General features: G+C 37.1%; 1 protein-coding gene across 1 annotated transcript in view; it reads left to right on the forward strand.

Annotated features, from left to right (window-relative positions):
• The window catches only part of KDM5A (lysine (K)-specific demethylase 5A), a 101,129-nt gene that overhangs the window by 13,795 nt on the left and 61,140 nt on the right, over positions 1–26,194 (forward strand). Inside the window, exons 4-10 of the mRNA XM_008577757.1 lie at positions 5,997–6,167; positions 8,555–8,689; positions 14,488–14,593; positions 16,271–16,362; positions 16,948–17,106; positions 18,436–18,555; positions 19,977–20,135. Coding sequence (XP_008575979.1) covers positions 5,997–6,167; positions 8,555–8,689; positions 14,488–14,593; positions 16,271–16,362; positions 16,948–17,106; positions 18,436–18,555; positions 19,977–20,135 — 942 coding nt within the window. The remainder of the gene's footprint in view (positions 1–5,996; positions 6,168–8,554; positions 8,690–14,487; positions 14,594–16,270; positions 16,363–16,947; positions 17,107–18,435; positions 18,556–19,976; positions 20,136–26,194) is intronic.

The raw sequence follows: 26,194 nt of genomic DNA on the forward strand, positions 1-26,194 counted from the left end.
TAAGTGTGTGGGTTGATTTCTGGATTGTCTATTCTATTCCATTGATCAGTGTGTCTGTTTTTATGCCAATACCATATTGTTTGGATTATTATAGCTTTGTAGTATAGCTTAAAGTCAGGAAGTGTTATGCCTCCAGCTTTATTTTTTTGCTCAGCATCGCTTTGGCTATGTGTGGTCTTTTATTATTCCATATAAATGTCTGGATAGTTCTTTCCATTTCTGAGAGAAATGTCATTGGAATTTTGATGGGGATTGCATTGAATTTGTACATCACTTTGGGTAGTATGGACATTTTCACTATGTTGATTCTTCCAAATGTAAGTTTTCTTTGTAACCATCAAAAATTTATTTCAAACTTTCCAGCAAAAGTATAACTCTCTCAGTATGTTTCTACCTATTAGATAATCCATTGGTTTTATTTTTTTCTTGGAGCCATTCCTCCTAGAGTCTTTTCTCCTGCTCCACTCCAGGCTGTTTTATTTTTTAAAAAACATGACCAGTAAGGGGATCTTAACCCTTGACTTGGTGGTGTCAGCACCATGCTCTCCTAAGTGAGCTAACTGGCCATCCCTATATAGGCATCCGAATCAGTGGCCTTGGTGTTATCAGCACCACACTCTCCTAAGTGAGCCACGGGCCAGCCCCAGACTAGTTGTTTTTTAAGGTCAACCGTCAGTCTGAAACTTCCTTTTACCGTTGTCATTGTAGGAATTCCCTTTGACACTCTCCTTGTTGCAAGTCTTCCTTTTACTTGGTTTACTGTCTTATTTTGTTGAAACATTTCTTCCACTAGTTTCATGAGAGAGAATGGGAAGTATATTCTTTAGGATCTTGCTTGTCTAAAAATGTTCTACACTTATACTTTATTGGTTGTTTGGTGGGCTGTAGAACTCTACATTGTAAATCATTTTACTTCAGTATTTGAAAGCTTTACTCAGCTGTCTTCTAGCTTCCAGAGTTGCCAATGGAAGAATGATGCTATGTTAATTTTCTTCCTTTGTGACTTTTTTTTTTTTTCTTGAAGACTTAGGATCTAATCTTTATTCCCAGTGTTTTGAAATTTCACGGTATGTGTATTGGTATGTGTTTATTTTCATTCACTATTTTTATGGCCCTCAATAACCTTTCTAATCTGATAACTCATGTCTTTCAGTTCTTGTAACTTTTCCTGTATTAATTCTTCAATAATTTTGTCTACTTATTTTTTCTCTTTTTTTGGACTCAGTTGGATATTAAACATCTTAGGCTGATCCTCTAATTTATTTACCTATTTCTTTTTTGGCTCAGAGTCCCTTCTGTTCATAGTCTCCTGAGAGTAAATCTCCAGTCTTCTGCTGGGGTTGGGGATGATAGTTGCTTGAACGTGCTGACTGGAGGAGATCTAACTGCTTTTACACAAGGTTTTCAGCAATCCTGTTCTGTCCTGCATTGCCATCCCTAATTGTAGATTTACTGCTACTTCTAATCATTAAGCCTTCTCAGGTTCTATGTTGCAAAAGCTTCTCTTTGGCTATCCTGTATTGCAGGTACTTAGTTTTTAAGTTTTTGTTTTTTTGGCTTACAAGGTTAGTTGTCACTTGTACATCAACTTTATAGCTTCAAAATATTGTTAACATTTGTTTGTATTTGGTTCTTTCTTGGCCTGTTTGTCCTCTTGGGAGTATGCCTTTTCATTTTCTTTACTGTCTTTTTAATGGAATATTGAGAGGGAGCTTTTAAGTAGGATACTGTTCTTTATGTCTGTTCAAATTGTTTCTGTTCCTCGTCATACTTAGTTTTTTATTGGACTGAAATTTTGGCCTTGATTGATACTACTTTTTGGTCAAGTTTTGATAAAGAGCTTGTCTTTATTGTGTTCAATTCAAGTGCATGCCCCGTGTCATTTATAGGGCATGGTTCACAATGATATTTCTATTGACAGTGGTATGAAATATTACATGCAAATGTTTGGAATAAATAGCTTATATTTTGAAATTACACATGATAATCCCTGAGTCTGTTAGCCGAAGAAAAGTGTACAGTTTTGTGTATTTTATACATATATGTATACGTATACATGTACATATGGCCTTATTAGTTTGTTAGAGTATTGTATGCATGAAGCCAGAGTTATAGTTTTGGTATTTGTGAGATAGTTTTTTACTATATTATGGCCATACTCTGGCTGCCACTAATCACCAGGAGAACTGGGTGGAAATTCATGATGGGATCCTTGCAAATATGTCATAACGAATGGAAATTTAGCTTGAAGTGCTTTGAATACAAAGCAGATTGTGATGCAGTAGTGATAATTGTATGGAATAGTAAAGATTGTTGAGAGGGCTTCTGTTGCCTCCCTGACTTCCTTTACTACTCTCACCTGCTTGTTCACTTTGCTTCAGCCATATTGGCTTCTTTATTATTCTTTATACATTCTAGATGTGCTTCTAATTTGGGGCCTTTTCTCTAGCTGTTCCCTGTATATCTCCTTGGTTAATTAATTGCTTTATCTCTTTCAAGTCTTTGCTCAAATTTCACCTCTATAATGAGGCTTTTCATGACTGTTTAATACTTCAGTTTACCCTCACTTTGCTACTTGTGAGGCCCCTTGAGCCCTTTTTAATTTCTTCCACAGTATATCACTTCAATATTTACGTATCATGGACTGACCTGTTAGGTCAGTTAGTTAGAGTATGGTGTTGTAACACCAAGGTCAAGGGTTCAGATCCCATCACCGGCGGTAGTATGGACATTTTCACTATGTTGATTCTTCCAATCCAGAAGCATGGGATATCTTTCCATCTTCTTGTATCCTCTCTAATTTCTCTCAGGAGTGGTTTGTAGTTCTCAAAAAAAAAAAAAAAAAAAAAAAAAAAACTTTTTTTTTTTTTTTTAACATATAATGTTCATTGTTTATTGTCTCTGTCCCTCCACTAGAATGTTAAACTCCATGAGGGTAAAGGTCTTTGTTTTATTCACAGATATATCCCGAGCACCTAGAGTATTAGCTGGCAGTGTAGAAGCACTGGAAAGATACATGTTAAATGAAAGGCTGTAATCCATCCAGTTGCTTCCAGACAGTCTTCTACCTAAACCACCTTCGTTGTGTCTTTCTCTACACTACAAAATTTGAAAAATAAATTTTTTCTCTTCATAATTTCCCCCTGGTTAGCTCTTATCAGCAGAGAGGGCTTCTCTGAGGGAGATAAATAATAAGAGGAGCTGAAGAATTCAAGAAATATGTTTAAGTCTTGTGCAAATGAATTTATGTGTTTCTACCAAGCTTTCAGATTTTCCTTTAGAGGAAAATTGTGCTTTGGCCGTAGGTTTATCTCTGTCTATAATAGCATCTCAAAGCACAAGAGCTGAAAATATGTCCTTCACTTTAAAATTTTTAGTCTGTATACCCTCTGTCCCCCCACCTGCCCACACACATATAGACATTCATAGTGAACAATGATATAGTGTTTACTTTGTCCTGTTGCCTTTCATGTTTTCATTTGTCCTCATGACAATCTCATAATGAGGAAGCTACTGTTATTGTTGCTATTTTAATAATTGTGAGGAAATTGAATTGCAAATTATGTAATTTACCCAGAGTTATACAGCTATTAAGTGATGAAGCTGGAATTTGAACCTGATAATCTGGCTTGATAGTCCATTCTCTTAGCCTTTTCTTTTTTTTTTTTTTAAATAAAAGATGGGGCTGGCCGGTTCGCTCACTTGGGAGAGTGTGGTGCTGACAACACCAAGTCAAGGGTTAAGATCCCCTTACTGGTCTTTTTTTTTTTTTTTTTTGTCTTTTTGTCTTTTTCCGTGTCCGGCAACGGATCGCAACCCTCAGTGTTGCCCCCATACCGGACCAGGGACCGGCAACGGGATTGCAACCCTTGGTGTTGCTCCCGCGCCTCGCTCAGCCAGTGAGCAGGAACCGGTCCGTATGTGGGATCCGAACCCTCGGGCGGGAGCGCCGCCGCGCTTCCCAAGCGGCGCACTATCCAGTGCGCCACTGGGCCGGCCCCCTTTTTTTTTTTTAAAGATGACCAGTAAGGGGATCTTAACCCTTGACTTGGTGTTGTCAGCACCACGCTCAGCCAGTGAGCAAACCGGCCATCCCTATATAGGATCCGAACCCGCGGCCTTGGTGTTATCAGCACCACATTCTCCCGAGTGAGCCATGGGCTGGCCCAGTCTTTTCTTTTTTAATTGTGGTAAGATATACAGAACATAAAATTTACCATTTTAATTGTTTCCTCCTTTTTTTTGGTTGCTGGCTGGTACAGGGATCAAACCCTGGACCTTGGTATTAACAGCACCACAGTCTAACAAACTGAGCTAACCATCCAGCCCCTTAACCATTTCTAAATGTACAATTCAGTGGCATTAAGTATATTTACAAAGTTGTACAACTATCATCACTGTTCATTTCCAGAACTTCTCCCCTCCCCTCAACCCCTGGTAACATCTGTTATATAAGGGTACTTCAAAAGGTTCATGGAAAAATGGAATTAAAAGATAATACAGATCTTTCCATGAACTTTTTGAAGTACACTTGTATGTATATACCACATTTTGTTTCTTTATCTGCTGTTGAATGTTTGGGTGGTTTCTGCCTTTTGACTCTTATGAGTAATGCTGCTATGAACATTGGTGTGCAAGTATCTGTGTTCCTGCCTTCATTTCTTTGTGGTATGTATCTAGACGTGAGACTGTAGAGTGATGTAATTTACTGTTTAATTTTTCTCCTAACTTTTTTTTTTTTTCCTTTTTGTCTTTTTTCGTGACCGGCAACGGATTGCAACCCTCAGTGTCGCGCCCGTACCGGACCGGGACCAGCAACGGGATCGCAACCCTCGGTGTTGCGCCCGCACCTCGCTCAGCCAGTGAGCGGGAACCGGTCTGTATGTGGGATCCGAACCCTCGGTGGGAGCGCCGCCACGCTCCCAAGCGGCGCACTGTAGCAGTGCACCACCGGGCCGGCCCTTCTCCTAACTTTTTTGATAAAATACAGAAGTATATACTCAAAGAGGAGAAATTGTTTCCATAGTTGGAAACGATTTTATTCTGTTCTCTGTGAAACTGAAAACTTCATGTATTTTGGAGTGTGAGAGGTGTACAATAGCTTCTGGTAGATAGGGGGTCTTGATACATGCGTATTCTGTATAGTTCCTGGCTTGACGTGAGCATCCAGTGAAGCAAATTTATCTTAATATATTCTGTGCTGTGTTCCAGTAAATCTACTGTAATCTGATCTTTCCCTATTATTTTTTCATAATCTCCCATGTGGAACTTTTTTCCTTTTGAAAAATTATAGCCCCTTTCTCAAAACTGCCCACTGAATTCATGGTTTGCTTGACATTTTTGTTAAGTTCAATAAGTTACTTAGTATAAGTTACTTACTATATTTTCTGATTTCAAGATTTATATTCATTTTGTTCATATAACTTCTATTTATTCTCATGTCTATATTTCATTTTTTTTTTGTATTATGAGTTCCTTGAAGATATAGAGTATATGTGCGTGTTTAGTTTTCTCACAGTGTATAATGTACAAAGTATAAATTCATTAAATGTTTTTGGATGCCTCGTTTGAAGGTAGGAACAATAACATTAATTAAACGTTAGAGTTTAAAACCTACAGAAATCATTATCTCTATTACTTTAAATGTTTTTTTAATTTTAATTTTTTAATTTTTATTTTTTTTAAAGATGACCGGTAAGAGGATCTTAACCCTTGGCTTGGTGTTGTCAGCACCACACTCAGCCATTGAGCTAACCAGCCATCCCTATATAGGATCCGAACCTGTGACCTTGGTGTTATCAGCACCACACTCTCCCGAGTGAGCCACAGGCTGGCCCTTTCTTTAAATGTTGACAAGTGTCAGTTTGGTCAGATATTTGTTGAAAGGCAATTTGAAATCTAAACCCAGAATGATGTTTATGTTTAGCAGATAAGATGTAGAGTCAGGATACTTAAATCTACCTTCTTTCCCTAAATAACTTTTACACTCTTTTCAGATTGTTGCCAGCAAAGGAGGTTTTGAAATGGTCACCAAAGAGAAGAAATGGTCTAAAGTGGGTAGCCGCTTGGGATATCTGCCAGGAAAAGGAACCGGGTCTCTTCTGAAGTCACACTACGAAAGAATTCTCTACCCTTATGAGCTTTTCCAATCTGGTGTCAGCCTTATGGTGAGATGCATCATTTTTCTTAGGAGTGGATAAATCCAGTTTGCCAAGTATAAATTGTAGACCGTGATCACCGTAAATAGCAGTTGTCAATGCATAGCAAGGTGGAATAGATTTCTCCAGGCACCAAAATTTGGCAGAGCAAGGTGTATATCATAGTTTAAAAATCATAGTTATTTTTTGTGGTTTACAAGATAGAGGATAATGGGAATGAAAGGTGTTTCCTTACTTATTTACAATAAATCTTCATGACTTAAGCTTTTTGAAAAATTCTTCCTGTTTTATGTATTTTTAACAGCTTTATTGAAGTAACATAGAATTCACCCATTTTAGGTGCTCAGTCAATAAACTTATACATTTTCATAGCAATCTCCACAATCCAATTTTAGATCACTTCTGAAAGCCCAAAAAATTCTCTTGTGTTTGTAGATGGTTCCTGTTCCTACATCAAAACCCGGACAATTCCTGATCTACTTTCTGGCTGTATAGTTCTGCCTTTTCTACATAGTTGGAATTGTACAATATGATTTTGTGTCTGGCTTCTTTTACTTAGCCTAAAGTTTTCAAGATTCATCCATGTTATAGCATGTATCAGTACTTCATTCCTTTTTGTGGCTGAATATTCCATTGTATGGTTATACCACATTTTGTTTATCCATGTACCAGTTGGTGGACAGTTGGAGGACAGTTGGATTGTTTCCAGTATATGGCTATTATGACTAATGCTATGAATATTCATGTCTTTGTGCGGATATGTTTTCATTTCTTTTGGGTAGATACCTAGGAGTGGAATTTCTGGGTTACATGGTAAGTTTATGTTTAACTTTTTAAGAAAATGCCAAATTATTTTTCAAAGTGGCTGAACCATTTCACATTCCCACAAGTAAAGGAGAGGCTTCCAGTTTCTCCACATCCTCACTGAAACTTTGTATTGTCAGTTTTTTTGATTATAGCCATTCTAGTAGGTGTGTAGTGGTATCTCATTGTGCTTTTAATTTGTATTTCCCTAATCACTAATGATTTGCATCTTTTCACGTTCATTAGCCATTCTTACATCTTCCTTGGTGAAGTGTCTGGATATAAGTCCTTTATCAGATATATGATATGCAAATATTTTCTTCTAGTCCATGGTTTATGTTTTCATTTTCATAACGGTGTCTGTTTTTTCTTTTTACTTCTTTTTGGGAGGGGGCAGCTGGCCAGTGCAGGGATTGAACCCTGGACCTTGGTGTTATCAGCACGACTCTCTAACCAACTAAGCTAACTGGCCAGCCCTATGGTGTCTGTTTGAAGAATAATTTATCAAATTCTTCATTTGTTTTTATGGGTTGTGCTATTAGTGTCATATTTAAGAAATCTTAACCCATCGTCACAAAGATTTTCTTCTGTGATTTTATCTAGAATTTTAGCTTTTTTATTAGGTCCATTTTAGGTGATGCATTTTGAATCTTTTTTGTGTGCGTATAGTGTGAGGTAGAGGTCTAAATTCATTTTGGGGGGGTGTTAATGAGTATACTCATGTCGCTTAACAATGGGGTATGTTCTGAGAAATGCATTGTTAGGTGATTTCATTGTTGTGGGAACATCATATAGAGTGTACTTACACAAACCTAGATGCTATCACCTACCACACATCTAGGCTATATGGTGTAGTCTGTTGCTTCTAGGGTACAAACCTGTACAGCATGTTACTGTATTGAATACTGTAGGCAATTATAGCACAGTGGTATTTGTGTATCTAAATATATGTAAACATAGATACAGTAAAAATATGGTATTATAATCTTATGGGACTACTGTTGTATATGAAGTTTGTTGTTGACAAAAACGTCTCTCTATGGCACATGACTGTTCACTTGTACCAGCACCATTTGTTGAAAGGACTCCTTTTCCCATTGATTTAATTTGGTTCCTTTGTTGAAAATTAGTTAGCCATAAATGTGTGGGTTTATTTCTAGATTCTCATTTGTTCTATTGGTCTATATGTCTGTTCTAACACCAGTACTACTGTCTTGAGTACAAGTTATGTTTTTCTTTTAAATTTTAAAAATCTATTTATTTTTTGTTGGGTACTGTAGTTTTACAGTTAATTTTGATATGTAGTAGTATAAGTCCTCTAAGTTTGTTCTTTTTCAAAATTTTCAAACAATTTACCTTTCCACCTACATTTTAGGATCAACTTTCAATTTCTACAGAAAAAAAAAAAAAAGCCAGGATTTTGATAGGAATCACCTAGACATCAGTAGATCTGTAGATCAATGTGAGGGAGAATTGCCATCTGGTTTCATGTAGTTTTAGGGATTTATTGGAAATTTATTTTTTCTCCATTGATTTACAAACCAGATTTCTTGTCAGTGAATCTCCTCTCTCTCTGTGCTCTGATGTTTTAGGGTGTACAAATGCCTAATTTAGATCTTAAGGAAAAAGTGGAACCTGAAGTTCTTGGTACTGATATCCAAACTTCCCCAGAGCTGGGCACGAGAATGAACATTCTGCCAAAGAGAACGAGACGTGTCAAATCTCAGGTATCAATGTCGATGGGCCATTTTTAGTAGAAGTGTTAAGTGCATTGACTGAGCAAAACAGTTGTCTGATCATGAGAGGCCATTCATATACTGTTGTTCTTTAAAATTTGAAGAGACATATTTTTCATTCACATTTGAGGTAAATAGAGAAAAAAATGGGAAATTCAGTCTAATTTGAGTTAAAAAGCTATTTATTTTGGGCGGTTTTTGTCAGGGATGACAAATCAGAGGGTGACTCTGGATATTATAGTGCCAGTTTCATAGACATGATGATGAATTCTGGTTTTATTTTATTTTCACAGAAGTGAGAGAAATAGGAAAGAGTGGTTTAATTTTTCACCCACCATTCCTTTAAAAAGCAGATTATAAGTTTCTTATTGTCTGAGCCATTCCATTGTAACTTTTATATTTGTGTAGCTTAAAATAATTTCAGAGCCTAATGCATCAGAAGAAAAATGCCCTCACTTCTTTTTTGTTTGCCCTCTTCCTCCTCCCCACTTCTTCCTATTTCCGTTTCTTCGTGGTCTTAAGAGTTGTGTTGTTGAAGGTTTTTAGCAAAGACAAGTCTAGGTTGAGACAGTGAAGTGCCATTAGAACTCCGAGATGTGGTCCGTTTAATTAACATATAGACAGACAGGAATAGCTGCTTAGCTTGATCCTAATCATTGATTTTTAACATTTAAAGAAACTGTGTTGTAAAAATGGGAATGGTTTGCATTGAAAATGGGAATCAGAAGCAATAAAAGTCTGCTGTTAATAAGGGACAGTGGATCTGGAGTTGAGTGGAATCCTGTCACTGGAGAGACAGGCTAATGATACTTCATCTTGTTTTTCTCACACTTAGGGGATACCTGTCATGATGTTTCTGTTTTTCTTGTTCTGTGTTTGTGCTGACTGAATAATGACTCAGCTTCTTAGGTACTTTGATAGCAGAAAGGTAGGTATCCTGAATAGGAAGATGAATTTAATGGAAATTCATTGGAAAGTAGTTTAGTCATTAAATGATTTTTATCATGTGATTGATCTCAGAAGTTCTTATCATTTTTGGGTATACAGTGATGATTCTGTTTCAGGACCAGAAACACAGATCTAGCCTCTGATGTGGTGACTCAACTCTGAAGAGTTGTTCCAGTTGTCTTTGCTCATCTAACCAGTTGTCAGCTTGTGATGAAATTTCTTTTAATATTCCGCCTGAAACCGTGAAAAACTCTTGCCTATTTCTAATAGATTTTCTTTATATTATAAAAATAGGTGTCACATAGAATGTTTTTGCCAGTTGTAGTAATTGTCATTGTAGTCAGACTGGTTGGTATCAGGTAGAAACAAGAGCTTTTTCAGGATTTGAAGTTAATTTTTTCAACTCCCAGTTCATTCTTAATCAACGTATTGCCACCCTGCCTTTCATTCCTAGTCTTCTATTTCAGAAAGAAAGTAAAGGCTTTCTGTTAGAACTTCTTCAAATTCTTGCGCCATAAACAAAACTGCTGGTATTCATCCTTAGTCTCTGCCTATCTCTGCAGACAAAGTGTACCTTTCTGTCCAAGGAAAACCCCTCCACTTCCATCCCTTCTGGCTTCTTTAGTACTTTCAATGTACCAATTGGAAAATATTTCTCTTCCACCTCCTCTGTCTGCTGAATACCCCCCTCCCACTCCAAATACACATGTTCAAGTCTCTATCATCTTAAAAATAAAAGCCCTCTTCTTGTACAATGCCTTACTCCTTGCCTCGTTTTGCAAAATGTTTCTTGAAAAATAGTCTATATTGACTCAGTTTCCTCAATGTGTATTTACAGACTTTGAGCTAAATAATTTCATTGAAACTGCACTGTCCAAGTTGTCACTGAGCTTTTAATTGTCAAATTCTGAGGTGTCCTTTTCATTTTGTATCTTACTTGATCTCTGGTTATGTTATACATTTAATATGGTTGTTGACTTCTTTCCTTGAAATTTGATTAACTTGATTTTTCTTTGGCTTCCGTAATGCTTCTTTTCTGGTTTTCCTCTTAATGCTGTCACCACTCTCTAATCATCTTTATCTCTTCCCTCTGCCCTTTTATATCTTCAGTCCTTTTCTATCTGCACTCTCCTTAGCTGTCTCATCTATCCTGTGATTTCAGCTGACACCTGTACACTCAGGACTCCCAAATCTGTATTGACATGCATGGTTTTTTGTTCACCCAGGGGTGGGAGGTGTTCATGCGCATGTGTGCGTGTATTCCTTATTTGCCACAGCATAGGTATGCCAAATTTAATATGTCTCAAACATAATTCATCATCACCTTTTTTTTTCAACTGCTTTATTTTATTAATATTATTCCTTTTATATCTTCAGTCCTTTTCTATCTGCACTCTCCTTAGCTGTCTCATCTATCCTGTGATTTCAGCTGACACCTGTACACTCAGGACTCCCAAATCTGTATTGACATGCATGGTTTTTTGTTCACCCAGGGGTGGGAGGTGTTCATGCGCATGTGTGCGTGTATTCCTTATTTGCCACAGCATAGGTATGCCAAATTTAATATGTCTCAAACATAATTCATCATCACCTTTTTTTTTCAACTGCTTTATTTTATTAATATTATTTTTTTTACATTCTAGGATGTTGTGGAGCAGTTGGGAGGGAGGGGGAGAGGGGAAAGGGGAAGGAAATATGATGGAAGAAGGAGGAGGGAGTAGGGGCAGGATTGAGGCCTGTGGCACCCCCCTCATTCCCACAGGGGAGACTAGGGGATTTCCAGCAGTGGCTTGGTCATTGCCTGGCTGGGTGTAGATGTCAGGGGTGTGTGGCAAAAGCCCTCGTCCGCCACCATCCCAGCTCAGGAACCTGGAGCTCTTCTTGCTGTGGTTTGGTGGTGGTGGTTGGGCTGGCTGCGGATGTGGGGGTGTGTGGCCGAGGCCCTTAGCCCCCCACTGCCCTGGCTCCGGAGAGTCCGTGGTGCTTCCTGCGGTGGCTTGGTGGTTGCCGCTGGGCTGGCTGTGTGTGTTGCGGGGTATGGCTGAGGCCTGAAATCATCACCTTTTCTAAATCTCTTTTTCCTTTAATATTTTCTAGCTTGGTGACAATGACAAGCACAGCCATCCAATAGCCAATGATGAAATTCTTTTCTCTCAAACAAGAAACAGATGTTATAGAAGTTATCCTTCTCCCTTTTCTTATCTCTATCATATCACTTGGTGTACTCTGCTGAAATAGTTTTTTCATCTGTGACCTCACTAGAGAGTGAGTTCATTGAGACCTGGGATTGCATTTTGTCTATATCAAGAAATGCCAAGTAATACATTTGTACATTAGAATGAAGCCCATCATGCCAATATATCTCATTACTGGTGACACTAAGTTTGAGCCAACTTTTTCCATTATAAAGTACTTATTCTCTTTGTGATAAAAGTAATCAGAGTACACCCTGAGACAGTGTGAATAACTTGTTTTCCAGTTATGTTTTACCCACCGGTTTTAACATTCATTGATAATCCTTTCCTAAATTAGGTATTACATTGGTGGATGCAAACTGGGTAATTTTCTAGTTCTGTCATTCCTTCTACATTTATCAGTTGGTATTTTTCTCTAAAGAAGAACTTTTCTCTTCCCACCCTTTTTATTTAGATATACTTTTCATATAGTAGAATGCATATATATTAAGTGTGGTTTAATGAATTTGATGAATGTATATACCTGTGGAACCATGACTAACATCCTCCTCCCTCCTTTTTTTAGTATAACTATAGATCATGAGTTGTTTTTAATGCAGTGTCTTATAATTTATTACCACCTTTTGTTCTTTTTTGATAATCTAATTGTCCCGAATTTGACTAATGAGAGCACCTTCAGGTTGGTTCATGTGTCCTGTTAACATGTCTTCATCCTTCTTTGAGCATTTACTTTCTGGCACAAAAAGTCTCATCTCCTTCTTACCCTGCCTTAGACCTGGAATCAATCTTTCTCCAAGGAATCCTGATTCATGTTAGTGGAAAATGGTATTTAGAAACACTGATCTGAGCACAAGGTGTGCTTTTTCCTTGTGCTTGGGATATCATTGCTTCTAGGCCCTTTTAATGGTCAGGGTTAGGAAATAAATTTTTTGAAAGTCGTGACTTCATATTTTGAGTTCATACTGATAATTCCAATTCTAATCCAACACCACAAAGTTCTTTTGTTTTATGTTGTTCTTTTCCTAGCATTTTTGAGTTGGGAGTTTAATTCATTTATTTTTATTCTTTTGTTTTTATTGATATGTTTAAGACTATAAAATTTCCCGTGATCATAGCTTTAATTTGTTCCAGAGATCTGATATGTAGTCTTTTTACTGTTGTTGTTGTTGTTCTTTTGGGGGCAGATGGCCGATGGGGGGACCTAACCTTTGACCTTGGTGTTATGAGACTGTGCTCTGACCAGCTGAGCTAACCAGCCAGCCACTGTTGTTATTTTTTAACAGAGAATTAAAAATTTCCAGATGGAAGGGCCTTTTTGACTTTGGAGTTTGTTACTTTTTGTGTTATTTCATTAAGATCAGAAAATGTTGTTTTATTGTTTCTACTTTTTGGAACTTTATTGTCTGTCTGAAAAGGTTGTTGTAAGGATTAATTGGTTAAAATACTTAGATATGGCACATACTGTATACTCAACGTATTTTAGCTTTTATATTATGTACTTTGCTTTAATAGTGGTAAAGAATGTGTAGTGTTATGTTTATCATTGTACTAATTGTAGAGGTTGATTAATATAACCAAGTCAGTCTATTGAAGTTTAAAGATAAATTTTGAAATGCCATATGGTTGGTTTTGTTCTTATATGATCTTTCATTTGTATTTCATATGTTATTTATTTTGTAGTCACATACTTATAAAATAGTATGTATTTTATCCTGGTTTATTTTTATTCTTATTGTTTATCATTTATACATTTAAAATACAGTTTGGTTATTTGCTTAGTCTACATTCAGGGAATATGGGTCATCTAAATTCAAAATTTAACACCAGTATCTGTCAAAATGCTCTCACCTTCAAGTAATAGAATGCCAGATGACAGTAGCTTAAACATTAATGACAAAATTCTCACATAAGGGCATGTTTTTCACATATGGTTGTCAGAAGTAGGTAGTTCTAAGATTGACATAGCATCTTTACATCTCTTTCCATCTCTTACATCCCAGGCTCTTTCCATCTTTCTGCTTTGCTTTCTTTAGTGTGTGGGTGATAAATCCCATCTTAATTGTAGTGTGGTTGCTGCAGAGTCCAGTACCATATTTTCACCAGACTGAGTCCCCTAGCAGGAAGGGAGTTGGGGCAAAAGGACTTAATCTTTGAAAAACTTTCCCTTTTATTAGGAGATAGAAATATTTCCCAGAGGCTTTTAGTAAACTTTCTTTATGTCTGATTGGCTAGAACTGTATTACATTCGTACCCCTAGATAGGTCATCACCAACAAAAATAAATGGGATTAGCATGATTGGCTTAAGACAGTCGTGATTCATCGCCTAAGATGGGCATACTGGACTCTAATCAAAGACAGGAGTCCATTACCAAGTTAGAAGTAGGTATTTTTGTTGCATAATCACAAGTAGTGTTCATCTCTAGACAGAAACAAATTGACAACTATGCTTTTATGAGACGTAAAGTAATCTGGTAATTTGGTGACTGTTTTCAACTTTTGAATGAGGCAGTAAGTGGGTTTAGAGAGAAAAAGTCAACTTTTTCCTTCATTTTTTTGAAGAGGATTTTGAAACCTTTTTTGCTAAGAAGATAAATGCATGAGTCACAATAATTATGCTAATGTGAATTTTGTTTGTTATTTTGTAGTCAGAATCTGGAGAAGTGAATAGAAACACAGAACTGAAGAAACTTCAGATTTTTGGGGCTGGGCCCAAAGTTGTGGGCCTGGCAATGGGAACAAAAGATAAAGAAGGTAAAATCTGGTATTTGGTCATGAAAAGAAATAAGGTGCAACAATGTGGTTGTAAAAAGATTCAAATGATATTTGAATTGTGGTCTGTGTGAAGAATTTCTTTCTTTTTTTTTTTTTAAAAGATGACCGGTAAGGGGATCTTAACCCTCGACTTGGTGTTGTCAGCACCACGCTCAGCCAGTGAGTGAACCGGCCATCCCCATATGGGATCCGAACCCCCGTGGCCTTGGTGTTATCAGCACCGCACTCTATCGAGTGAGCCACAGGCCGGCCCTGAATTTTTATGATTTTGGAAGTGAGAATTTTCTTTCTCCATGTCTAATATATGATACAAATTTATTGCAGTTTCTAAAGGCTAGTTTATGAGGGAATTGTGAAACTAATGGTTCTCACCTAGTAACCTAAAGCTTATAATTTAAATTCCAAGGAAAATAGAAGATTCTCTGACCTTTAGTATTGCAATATACTGTGGAGAGCTTAGAACTTTTAAATTCTAACGATAACTTTGATTTTTTTTTTTTTAATTGCCCTTGATGTATTATGACACTTCATTTAAACAAACTATTTTCTTTAGAAAGCCTAGTACTCTCAGCTTCATATGTTTGGAACTTTTTTTGTGGGTAGAATTACTAATGCAAAGATCAGGTTTCACTATTCTCCCTATATAACATGTCAATTTTAAAACTCAGTTTAACGAAGATTAGGCTGGATATGTTTTGACTCTGTAAGAACTTAATGAAATGCTACAGTTACAAATCATATTATGCATTTTATGATATGGATAGTTGTCATATAATTCAGATTGTAGGCTGAATTCTAGAGGATCAGTTAATATTGTTCCTTCACTGTCAAAACATTCAGTATAATAGGACCTAAATATATTATAAGTTATTATTACCCCCCCCCCCTTTTTTTTAAAGATGACCTGTGGGCCGACCCCGTGGCTCACTCGTGAGAGTGCAGCGCTGGGAGCGCCACGGCCATGGGTTCGGATCCTATATAGGGATGGCTGGTGCGCTCACTGGCTGAGCGCGGTGCGGGTGATACCAAGCCAAGCGTTACGATCCCCTTACCGGTCACAAAAAAACCAAACAAACAAACAAACAAAAAAAAATTGACCTGTAAGGGGATCTTAACCCTTGACTTGGTGTTGTCATCACCATGCTCATTCAGGGAGCTAGCCAGCCATCCCTGTATGGGATCTGAACCCATGGCCTTGGTGTTATCAGCACCACACTCTTCCGGGTGAGCCACGGGCCAGCCCATTATTACCCTTTTAAGAATTAATACTTTGTCTTGGTTATTCTCATACTTATTGTATGCTGTCAATGATTTTAAAAATTAGTCACTGACTAATTTGAGAGTTCTTGTAAAATATATAGGCAGTATATAGTTAAATACCACATACAGGCAGTATAGCATTAGTGGTTAAGCTCTCTGGAGCTTGATTTACTGGATTAGAATCTCAGAACTTCCACTGACTGGCTGTGTGATTTTTAACAAGTTACCTAACTTCTCTATACCTTAGATTCTTTATCTTCAGTGGAAGAGAATAGTATATCTACTTCATAGTGTTGTGAGATTTTAACTGATTTAAATAAATTTAAATAGTGTCTGGTCTGTAGTAAGCTCTCAACATTAGTTTTTTACTGTTATTATGTAACTTTTTATTTCAAGATGAGGTTACCCGAAGACGAAAAGTTACCAACAGGTCAGATGCATTTAACATGCAAATGAGACAACGGAAAGGAACTCTCTCTGTTAACTTTGTAAGTGTTTTGGGATGTGTTAGGAGGGAAGGGATTTATTTTTATTTTAGTTTTGCACTTTTTATCTTTGTATGTCTTGGTATGCTGTTCAGTTAGCTCATTTGATGAGAAGATTTGATGGCATATCTAAAGTTGCAGATTTGGTTTATGTAATGTTCACCTTGCTTTGTCCCATATGAATAGACTGTTTCCTGTAAGTTATACACATCTTACAGGAAACTAGAGAATGAATATGAATCTGTGTAAATTGTTAGGTTGTATTACAGACAGAGCTCTATATTTGTTCTCTACTGAGGAGTATGTAAGAAGATTTTTTAAAAAATATAAATTGATTTTCAAATACCCTAGATTTGTATTCTTTATTTTAACTAGTTGATATGCTTTTATTCACTTGCCTGTGGAAACTCTGGAAGGAAATTTAGGGTGTTTTATGAAAACCTATTAAAATACCATTATTTGAAATAGATATTCAAGATTTAAGTTGTGTTTACTTTTTAGTGTACATTATTTTGTTTTAATTAAGGAGTTCTTGGTAAAAATTTAATATTACTTATTATAGAAAATAGACTTTTTTTTTTTTAACAGGTCGATCTCTACGTTTGTATGTTTTGTGGTCGGGGAAACAATGAGGATAAATTGCTTTTGTGTGATGGATGTGATGACAGCTATCACACATTTTGTCTAATTCCTCCACTACCTGATGTGCCCAAAGGAGACTGGAGGTGTCCTAAATGTGTCGCTGAGGTACAAACCTAACTTTTATGGATCCTTTTTTAACTAAAAACAATAATGCATACATATACACATACATGTAAACACATTCTCAAAAGCTTTTCCCACTTTCTTTTTGTTCTTTAGTGTTTAAAATTTCCAAGATTTTTTAAAGAGCTATGTTGAATGGAAATGTAGCAATTGTATTGTGGCAGTTTGCCCTTCAAAGGCTCTTTTTCTTTTCTTTTCTTTTTTTTTTTTTTTTTTTAAAGATGACCGGTAAGGGGATCTTAACCCTTGACTTGGTGTTGTCAGCACCACGCTCACCCAGTAAGCAAACCGGCCATCCCTATATGGGATCCGAACCCGTGGCCTTGATGTTATGAGCACCGCACTCTCCCGAGTGAGCCACAGGCCAGCCCCTCAAAGGCTCTTTTTCTGGCAGTTGATTATATAATTCTGTTTATTGCTGCAGATGAGACTTCTGCTCAGAATATTCATATTCCAGGATAACAGTAAAAATGAAGAAAAACCATAGGTTGTTTTTTCTTTCTTAATTAAAAAAGTATATAATCAGATGTGAAGCTCTAAAACTTGTAATTTATCCATTTTTAATGTTATTAAATTAACTGATGGTGTCTTTTATCTTGTTCAAATTTTGACTTGATTGTACTAAATTTTTCTTATTGAAAAATTGTAATGATGTCATTGTCATGAAACGCCTAATCTGTTTACCTGTTTTAACAAAATGTCATGATAGGCCACTGGCGAGAAGGAGTTAGCTGGGTGTATTTAGATGTGTTCAAAGGTCTTTTATGGTCTTTGAATTATTATTTGCTGTTTTCAGTGTTAAAAGATTCAGAGGTAGTTCTATTCCAAATGAATGTTTTTGTTAAGACATTGGTCATATGATTGATGGTGTGAACAAACCATTCTCCTGGACAGATATCCTAGCAATCCAGTGGATATCCCTTTATCTATTTACCTTTCCTTCCCCAATGAACATTTATTTTCTCCATGGCCAAGTCCACTGCTATGCTGACAATGAAGGGCATCCCTGAGCTTGATTCCAAGTCATTGGTCCTCTAGTTGCTTGTCTTGGTGCCAGAGCTCAGTGCCAACTCCAGAGTATAAGCTGTCTCATTATCACTTTTCTACTAGAAGGCTGTGAAAATGCAGTTGAGGTTCTAGAACATTATTTCCTAATACCATATTGCAAGTAACTACTATCTGTTTTGCTGTCTAGGGTTGATTGGATTTGCTTCACCTAGGGAAATGATCAAAGAAGATAGTGCCTAAGAGCTTTAATGGTTTCTTCAGTTCGGTTTTAGTGAGATAATCTTAGATATTTTTTCTTCCCAGGAATGTAACAAGCCTCGAGAAGCCTTTGGATTTGAACAAGCTATAAGAGAGTATACACTTCAGAGCTTTGGAGAGATGGCAGATAATTTTAAGTCTGATTATTTCAATATGCCAGTTCACGTAAGTAGCTATCTTTTAGGTCAGTTTAGGGTGCTACAATGATTTATCTGAGTTCATAGCTTTAGGTTTGCTTTTTACTTTTATTTATTTTGTAGAAAATATGGGCAGCATGAAATGATAGAACAGTAAATCTGCAAATGGCATCTGTTTCTATTTCTGTCACTCTCCAATGAGGCAGTTTATATTCTGTTAAGAAATCTATTTTGATGCTTGGGTTGTTTTATTAGCCTTTTGTGGGTAATCCTTTACAGAAAAGCATGGTGTATTTAGTAGTTGTTGCTTTTGTTTAGTTGTTTGTAATATGGGGTTTGTTTTTTTGCCTAGGATATCTTGGGGTTTTTTTTAGTCCCTATCAAGGAAATTGGCCAAAGCTATTAAAATTCAATCTTGCTATTTGTATTTCCCATATTACCAAACCAAGTCCAGCTGCCTGACCGTACAAAAACCCTGTTTTGCTCACCAAAATCTGTTATCCCAGGGCATTCAGCTTTTGGCTGAGCCTTGCCAAAATCTTGTTACCAAACCTAAGTCTGCCTGCCTGTCCCAAACAAAAAAACAAACAACCCAAAAGTCAAATGTTGGTGGAACAGGAAGTCAGCTTTTATTCAGGAATACTGGTGACCTGAGGAGAGATGTTAGGCTAACCCAAGTGTGCAGTAAACTTAAAGAAGAATGGCCAGACTAAAGCAATCTCAAAGACTTACGTCTGCTGAGGGGTTTTTAAAGAGGGGGTTGAGGGAATGGAATGTGGGAAATGAAAAGCAGGAGGGGGGGATGTATAAGGGTCCAGGTGTACATTCTTGCCAAGGCTCCTTCTCACTTTTGTTCTCGTTCTTGATGTTATCTTAGGGTCGTGTAGGATTTTTATTTGCTTTGGGGACGAATCAGCATAGCTTCATTGATGTCTTCCTTGGTTTCTCAGGGCCTGGATAGTACATATCTTGTGGCAAGTTTGCAACTCCAGGCTGACTGGAAAACAACTTACATTCATGTGAATAATGTCATCTTGTCCCATAACCAAGGTTCAGAATATCAAATAACCATGGGAAAAGAGGGAACTCAGAGAAAGGCATGCTAATAAAAAAAAGTCTTTTTTTTTTTCTTCTAAAACCTATGTGGTTTTAGGTCCCAACATGGCTTCAGTCATGCTCACTCCAACACTTGTTACTCCTTGATGTCTTGATTCATCTTGTCCTTCTTAGTTGAAAAGCAACATGTTTCAGGAAAACAGCAGTTCAAATTCTTTGTGTCTTTAATTTTTCCCCATTCTCTGTGGAAAAAGCTAGGACCCGTCATTTCTGCTCTGGGAAATCAGGGTTTTTAAAATTTCATTATGGGTTTGTGTTACAGTTAACACAAACCCATATGATCTGTGTATCATAGTGCATTAATAATCTATCATCTTTGTTTTCCCTGTGTAGATGGTTCCCACAGAACTAGTAGAAAAGGAATTCTGGCGGCTGGTGAGCAGCATTGAAGAAGATGTTATTGTAGAGTATGGAGCTGATATCTCCTCAAAAGATTTTGGAAGTGGATTTCCTGTAAAGGATGGCCGGAGAAAGATGTTGCCAGAAGAAGAGGTGCAGATAGTATTATCCACACTTCTGCTTACGCCCAAGATGATTAGCCTTTGCATAGAAAACTATCTTTAATTATAAGGGACCACGTAAACTTAAAATAATAATTAGGTAGGATTTGGACAGTATATGTAATCTTCAGTTTTAAAAACAATGAGTTCAGAATATCTTTAAAAATTATTTAACTCTGCATCTTAAAACTAATTAGTTTAAAACTTTAACTCCAGTAAAAAATTTGCCTAACTCTTCCTATTCTAAAATCTAGAAAGTGTTAGGAGTTTTTTAAAACATTACATTTTGTTGATAGGTCCAGAAATAATTTTCCTTCAGCACCCGGACAGGTAGGTTTTCAATTATGCATTTAAACTAACATGTACATGAAGTGCTGTCCCATAGAATATGACCCCATGTGTAAAGTGGAAAAGATGATCGTTCATTTCTTTTCTTTTCACTTTGATCCTTGCCACTTTTTCTTTCCCTGTATAATTAACAAAAATTTAAGAGTTTTATCTCCTGGGCTGGCCCGGTGGCGCACTGGAGAGTGTGCCGCTTGGGAGCGCGGTGGCGCTCCTGCCGAGGGTTCAGATCCCATGTGGTGACCGGTTCCCACTCACTGGCTGAGCGTGGCGTGGGTGCAACACTGAGGGTTGCGATCCCGTTGCCGGTCCCCGGTGTGGGCGCGACACCGAGGGTTGCGATCTTTTAAAAAAAAAAAAAAAAAAAAAAAAAAAAAAAAAAAAAAAAAAAAAAAAAAAAAAAGACAAAAAAAAAAGAGTTTTATCTCCTATTAAAAGAGTTACACATGGTAATAAAAAAAAAGTTACAGTACTCCCTCTTATCCTCGTGAGATATGTTTCAAGACCCCAAGTGGATGCCTGAAACTGTGGATTGTACCAAACCCTGTATTTACTGTATTTTTTCTGTACATACATACCTGTGGTAAAGTTTAATTTATAAATTAGGGATAGTAAGAGATTAACAACAATAATAACTAAATAGAATAATTATAACAATATAATGTAGTACAAGTTATGTGAATATGGTTTCTCTGTCAGAATATCTTGTCATACTGTACTCACCCTTCATCTTGTGATTCTTGATCTGATAACTAAGATGCCTACTAAGTGACTAATGGGTGGGTAGTGTATATAGCGTGGATATGCTGGACAAAGGGATGATCCACATCCTAGGAGGGGTAGAGAGGATGGAGTGAGATTTCATCATACTACACATAATGGCATGCAGTTTAAAACTTATGAATTGTTGGGCCGGCCCAGTGGCGCACTGCTACAGTGTGCCGCTTGGGAGCGCGGCAGTGCTCCCACCGAGGGTTTGGATCCCACGTACAGACTGGCCGCTCACTGGCTGAGCGAGGTGCGGGCGTGACACCGAGGGTTGCAATCCCGTTGCCGGTCCCGGTCCGGTACGGGTGCGACACTGAGGGTTGCGATCCGTTGCCGGTCACGAAAAAAGACAAAAAAAAAGGAAAAAAAAAACCTTATGAATTGTTTATTTCCGGAAATTTCTGTTTAATATTTTTGGACTAAGGTTGACTGCAAGTAACTGACGCTGCAGAAAGCAAAACAGGATAGCGGGGAGGCTACCGTAGTACACAAGGATATACATTTAGAAGTGTAGCTACTCCAGCCATCTTATGGTTACTATTTGCATGGTATATCCTTCTCTGTTCTTTTATTTTGAAGCTATTTGTGTCTTGGAGTCTGAAGTGTGTCTCTTGTAGATAGCATATAATTGGATCTTGCTTTTTTTTAAATCTAGTCTGACAGTTGCCTTTTGATTGGAGTGTTTAGTCCATTTACGTTTAATGTAATTGATGTGGTTGATTTACATCTGCCATTTTGCTGTTTTCTATGTCTCATATCTTTTTGTTCCTCTTTTTCTCTATTATGGCGTTCTTTTGATGTTAAATACTTCTAGTTATAACATTTTAATTTGCCTCTTTTTTTGCTGTATTTTCTTGATTTATTTAGTGTTTGTTCTACTCTTATTATAGCCTTATTGATTTTTTTTTCTCTCTTGTGATAGTATACCACAAATTAGGATAATAAAGCTGGGATGATATTAATTAGAGAATAGACTTTGGGTTTTACTAAGGGAGAAAGAATTATTACAGTAGGATGGAGAGCATAGATTATATTGGGATGGTTTGTAACAGGAGCAGTTAGTGTTGGAATGTATACATGTTCAATATCACTGAATTTTAAACCTGGTTTTACATAGTATCTTTAAGGAACTGCATCAGTCCAAGTTTCTTCACACCTTTGCATTGGTAAATGGAAGGCAATGATCTCATTATTTGGGGGAGACTTCATTTTATAGTTCTTTCCTTTTTCTGAATTTTGTTTCTGTTCTGAGTTTTCAAATTGTTCTTGAGCAGATAGTTAAGTTTTCTAATCTCCTTTTAGAGATAAGGTCACAGAGCTTTTTAAGATGGTGATGATGATGCCTAGTGTTGTTATTATTTTGGTGCCATGACTCAGATTCAAACCTTTTTAAAGATTATTTTGTGTCTGGGCCGGCCCGTGGCTTACTCGGGAGAGTGCGGTGCTGATAACACCAAGGCCCCGGGTTTGGATCCCATATAGGGATGGCCGGTTCGCTCACTGGGTGAGCGTGGTGCTGACAACACCAAGGCAAGGGTTAAGATCCCCTTACCGATCATCTTTAAAAAAAAAAAAAAAGATTATTTTGTGTCAATGCTAAGTAACTAAGAATGTAAATATTAATCCTGCTCCATGTTTGAATTTTATATGAATTCTAAGAAAGCATATTCACATTTATTTCTGTTTTTATTCCAGTTTTGTGTAAGTATGTGGAGAAATGCAGGATTATGACCATATGTTTGATAGACTTGAAGATAGAAGCAGTTTTTGCCCTTGACAACATTTATTAGATGGACAGTCTTCAGGTTTTGTTCCTGACATCTGTTTGGTTTTTCTCTTGTTGGGTAATACATTACTTCTAACCTTAGTGACTTAAATAGAGAACATTCATTATCTCTTAGTTTCTGTGGGTCAAGAATTTGGAAGCAGTTTAATAGTAGTTCTAACTTGGAGTCTCTCATGAGGTTGCCGTCAAGGTGTTGTTTGGGGCTGCAGTCATTTCAAGGCTTGACTGTAACTAGTGAACTGCTTTTAAAATGGCTTACTCACATGGGTGTTAGCAGGAGGGCTCAGTTCCTAGCCATGTGGGCCTCTCCATAGGGATGCTTCAGAGTCACAATGTCTCTTAAAACCTAACTTCAAAAGTCAGACTTCTTAATATCTGCAGTATCTTTTTGGTTCCATAGGTCAACCCTATTTGGTGTGGGAGGGGACTATAGAAAGTCCTGAATTTCGGGCCGAGCCCGTGGCGCACTCGGGAGAGTGTGGCGCTGGGAGCGCAGCAGCGCTCCCGCCGTGGGTTCGGATCCTATATAGGGATGACCGGTGCACTCACAGCGCTCACTGGCTGAGCGCAGTGCGGCCGGTCTCAAAAAGGACAAAAAAAAAAAAAAAGTCCTGAATTTCACAAGGTGGGGATCATTGGTGGTGGTGGGTGCATTGGAGGCTGGCTACTATTATTAATTTCACATAGGAGAGAGGGGGTTGCAAAGCTGGCCTACTATGACTTTTATTCTTTTTCCAACTATCATTCTTTAAGTAATTATTTTTGGAATAAGTGGTTGGAAATATTTTACTACGTGCCCTTAGTTAAAAACTTTTCTCTTTCTAGTTTTAAATAGATTCAAACATTGATTCCTGTGCTTTAAGGTGATCGACCATAGTATCAGGAGACAAATTAGATAAAGCCTTTTTTTCTAGACTGGGTCACAGATTTGCTGTTTATTTTCTAAACAATAACGTTTTACTCAGAATTTAGTTTTTTTTGTAAGGTGGCACAAGAGAACACATTTGTCACAGAAGGATTTTGGGGACTAATTACACAGTGTGTATAAAACCTTCAGACTTTTTATGCTTATATTTTACGTAAGTTTGTTACTCTCCTCTGAAACTTACTCTATTAAAATAGTAAATAAGTACCAGCTTTTCACCAAGAATTGTACATTTGTGTTGAACTTCTGTAGTATGAGATAGCCTCTTGGTATCTGATAACATGCCTCTCTACAGTCATAATTTAGTGGAAAAGTACTTCTGAGGTTGTGTCTTATGAATGTAGTATGCTCTACAAATAGGGCTTCTGAAGAATAAAGGTAGGTGTAGAACTTGAAACCTTGGAAAAATTTTTTCTTCTTGTCATCCTTGCTCCATATTAAGTCTTTGTCTAAATCCTAATTCATTTTTTCATTATTTTCTATAGGATTGAAAATAATATTCCATTTCCACTACTACTATTCTTGTCTAGATCCTTATCACATGTTGGGATAATCATTGTGGTCTTACATAATGACCACTTGTGTTAGGGATCCCCAAGAGAATCCCTAGGTGCAGTGATTGCTTGGAGGATTCATGGCTATGATTTATTACAGTGAAAGCATACATAGCAAAATCAGCAAAGGGAAAAAATGCATGGGCAAAGTCCAGAGGAAACCAAGCACAAGCTTCCAAGAGTCCTCTCCCACTGGTGTCACATAGTATTAAGTTATGGCAATGTGTGAAGTATTGGCATATCAGGGAAACTCATTATGTTCTTAGTGCCCAAGGTTTTTATTGGGGGGGACAGTGAAAGCATACATAGCAAAATCAGCAAAGGGAAAAAATGCATGGGCAAAGTCCAGAGGAAACCAAGCACAAGCTTCCAAGAGTCCTCTCCCACTGGTGTCACATAGTATTAAGTTATGGCAATGTGTGAAGTATTGGCATATCAGGGAAACTCATTATGTTCTTAGTGCCCAAGGTTTTTATTGGGGGGGGGGGTGGCATGGGCACCCTTTGCCAAATACATACCCAAATTCCTGACTCCCGGAAGGAAAGCAGGTATTCAGTATAAACCACATTGTACAAATAGTCTGGGGATTGTGAGCTACTCTTATTATTTAGGGAGAGTTTTTTATTAGTGTAGGGAATTGCTTACTGTTCATATTTCCAGATGCCAGCTAAGGACCAACTTTTAAACAGGCCTTTTGAAGGATAGCAATCTCAGGCCTGCTGTGTTAAATAACTCTTTTCTGCATACTGCTTCTCTCTGTAGTCTCTCTCATATATTGTTTTCACGTAGAATTTTGAGATTGATGGGTCAGTGCAAGTTTATTATGTAGTTCTGTCTACTTTTGTTTATGTTTGAAGTTTTCCTTGATCAAAAGTTTCAAAATATTTAAAGGTACTATATGATTATCATATTGTTCCATTTTTCAAAATCTGTTTTATTTCTCTTTTGAATACAGTGTAAAATCTAAACTTCTTAGTCTGAAACTTCAGATTAAAGATCTAGTCTTTATGGTTTTATTTCCTATATTTCTGAGTATGACTCTTCCACTATGCCCCTTCACCAGCCAGACAACTATATTCTGTCTCTCTGTAACTTACCTTTTACATTCCTGTAGCTCTCCCTCCCAGAAAGATTATTTAAATCTTATCTGTTCTTCAAAGCTCAGTTCAGGTTCTTCCATTTCCATGAAGTTTTCCTAACAGTCCAAACCCACGATGATTACTAGTTTGTTGACCCCTGAATAACTGTATAATTTATTTTCTTATCTGTATTTGGAATTCATATTGCCTCATGTTAACTTTTTTGTATGGAGACCTTGTCTCTAACTAGATTCATTATTTTTTTTTTTTTAGCCAATCAGCTGGCCAACCAAAAAAAACCATGTTGAGTAGTAACTGTTGAAATCCTTTTTTTTTTTTTTAGCTTCTTGAGCGTAGGAATTGTAATTCTTTGTTACTTTTTGTTGGAATTCCTAGTTAAACCTATGTTACTTTCTTATTCTATCCTCCATGACACTTAACTACAGCTTTATAGTTTCTGTATCTCTGTACTGCATTTTGGATAATTTCCTCAAATCTGTCTTCCAGTTTACAAATTTTCTCTTTAGCTTTGTCATTGGCTATTTAACTTCTTTGAGGGTTTAAAAAAATTTTTTTTATAGAAACTTCTAAACA

This window comes from Galeopterus variegatus, unplaced genomic scaffold, assembly GCF_000696425.1.
Source record: "Galeopterus variegatus unplaced genomic scaffold, G_variegatus-3.0.2 Scaffold70, whole genome shotgun sequence".
NCBI classification, from domain to species: domain Eukaryota; kingdom Metazoa; phylum Chordata; class Mammalia; order Dermoptera; family Cynocephalidae; genus Galeopterus; species Galeopterus variegatus.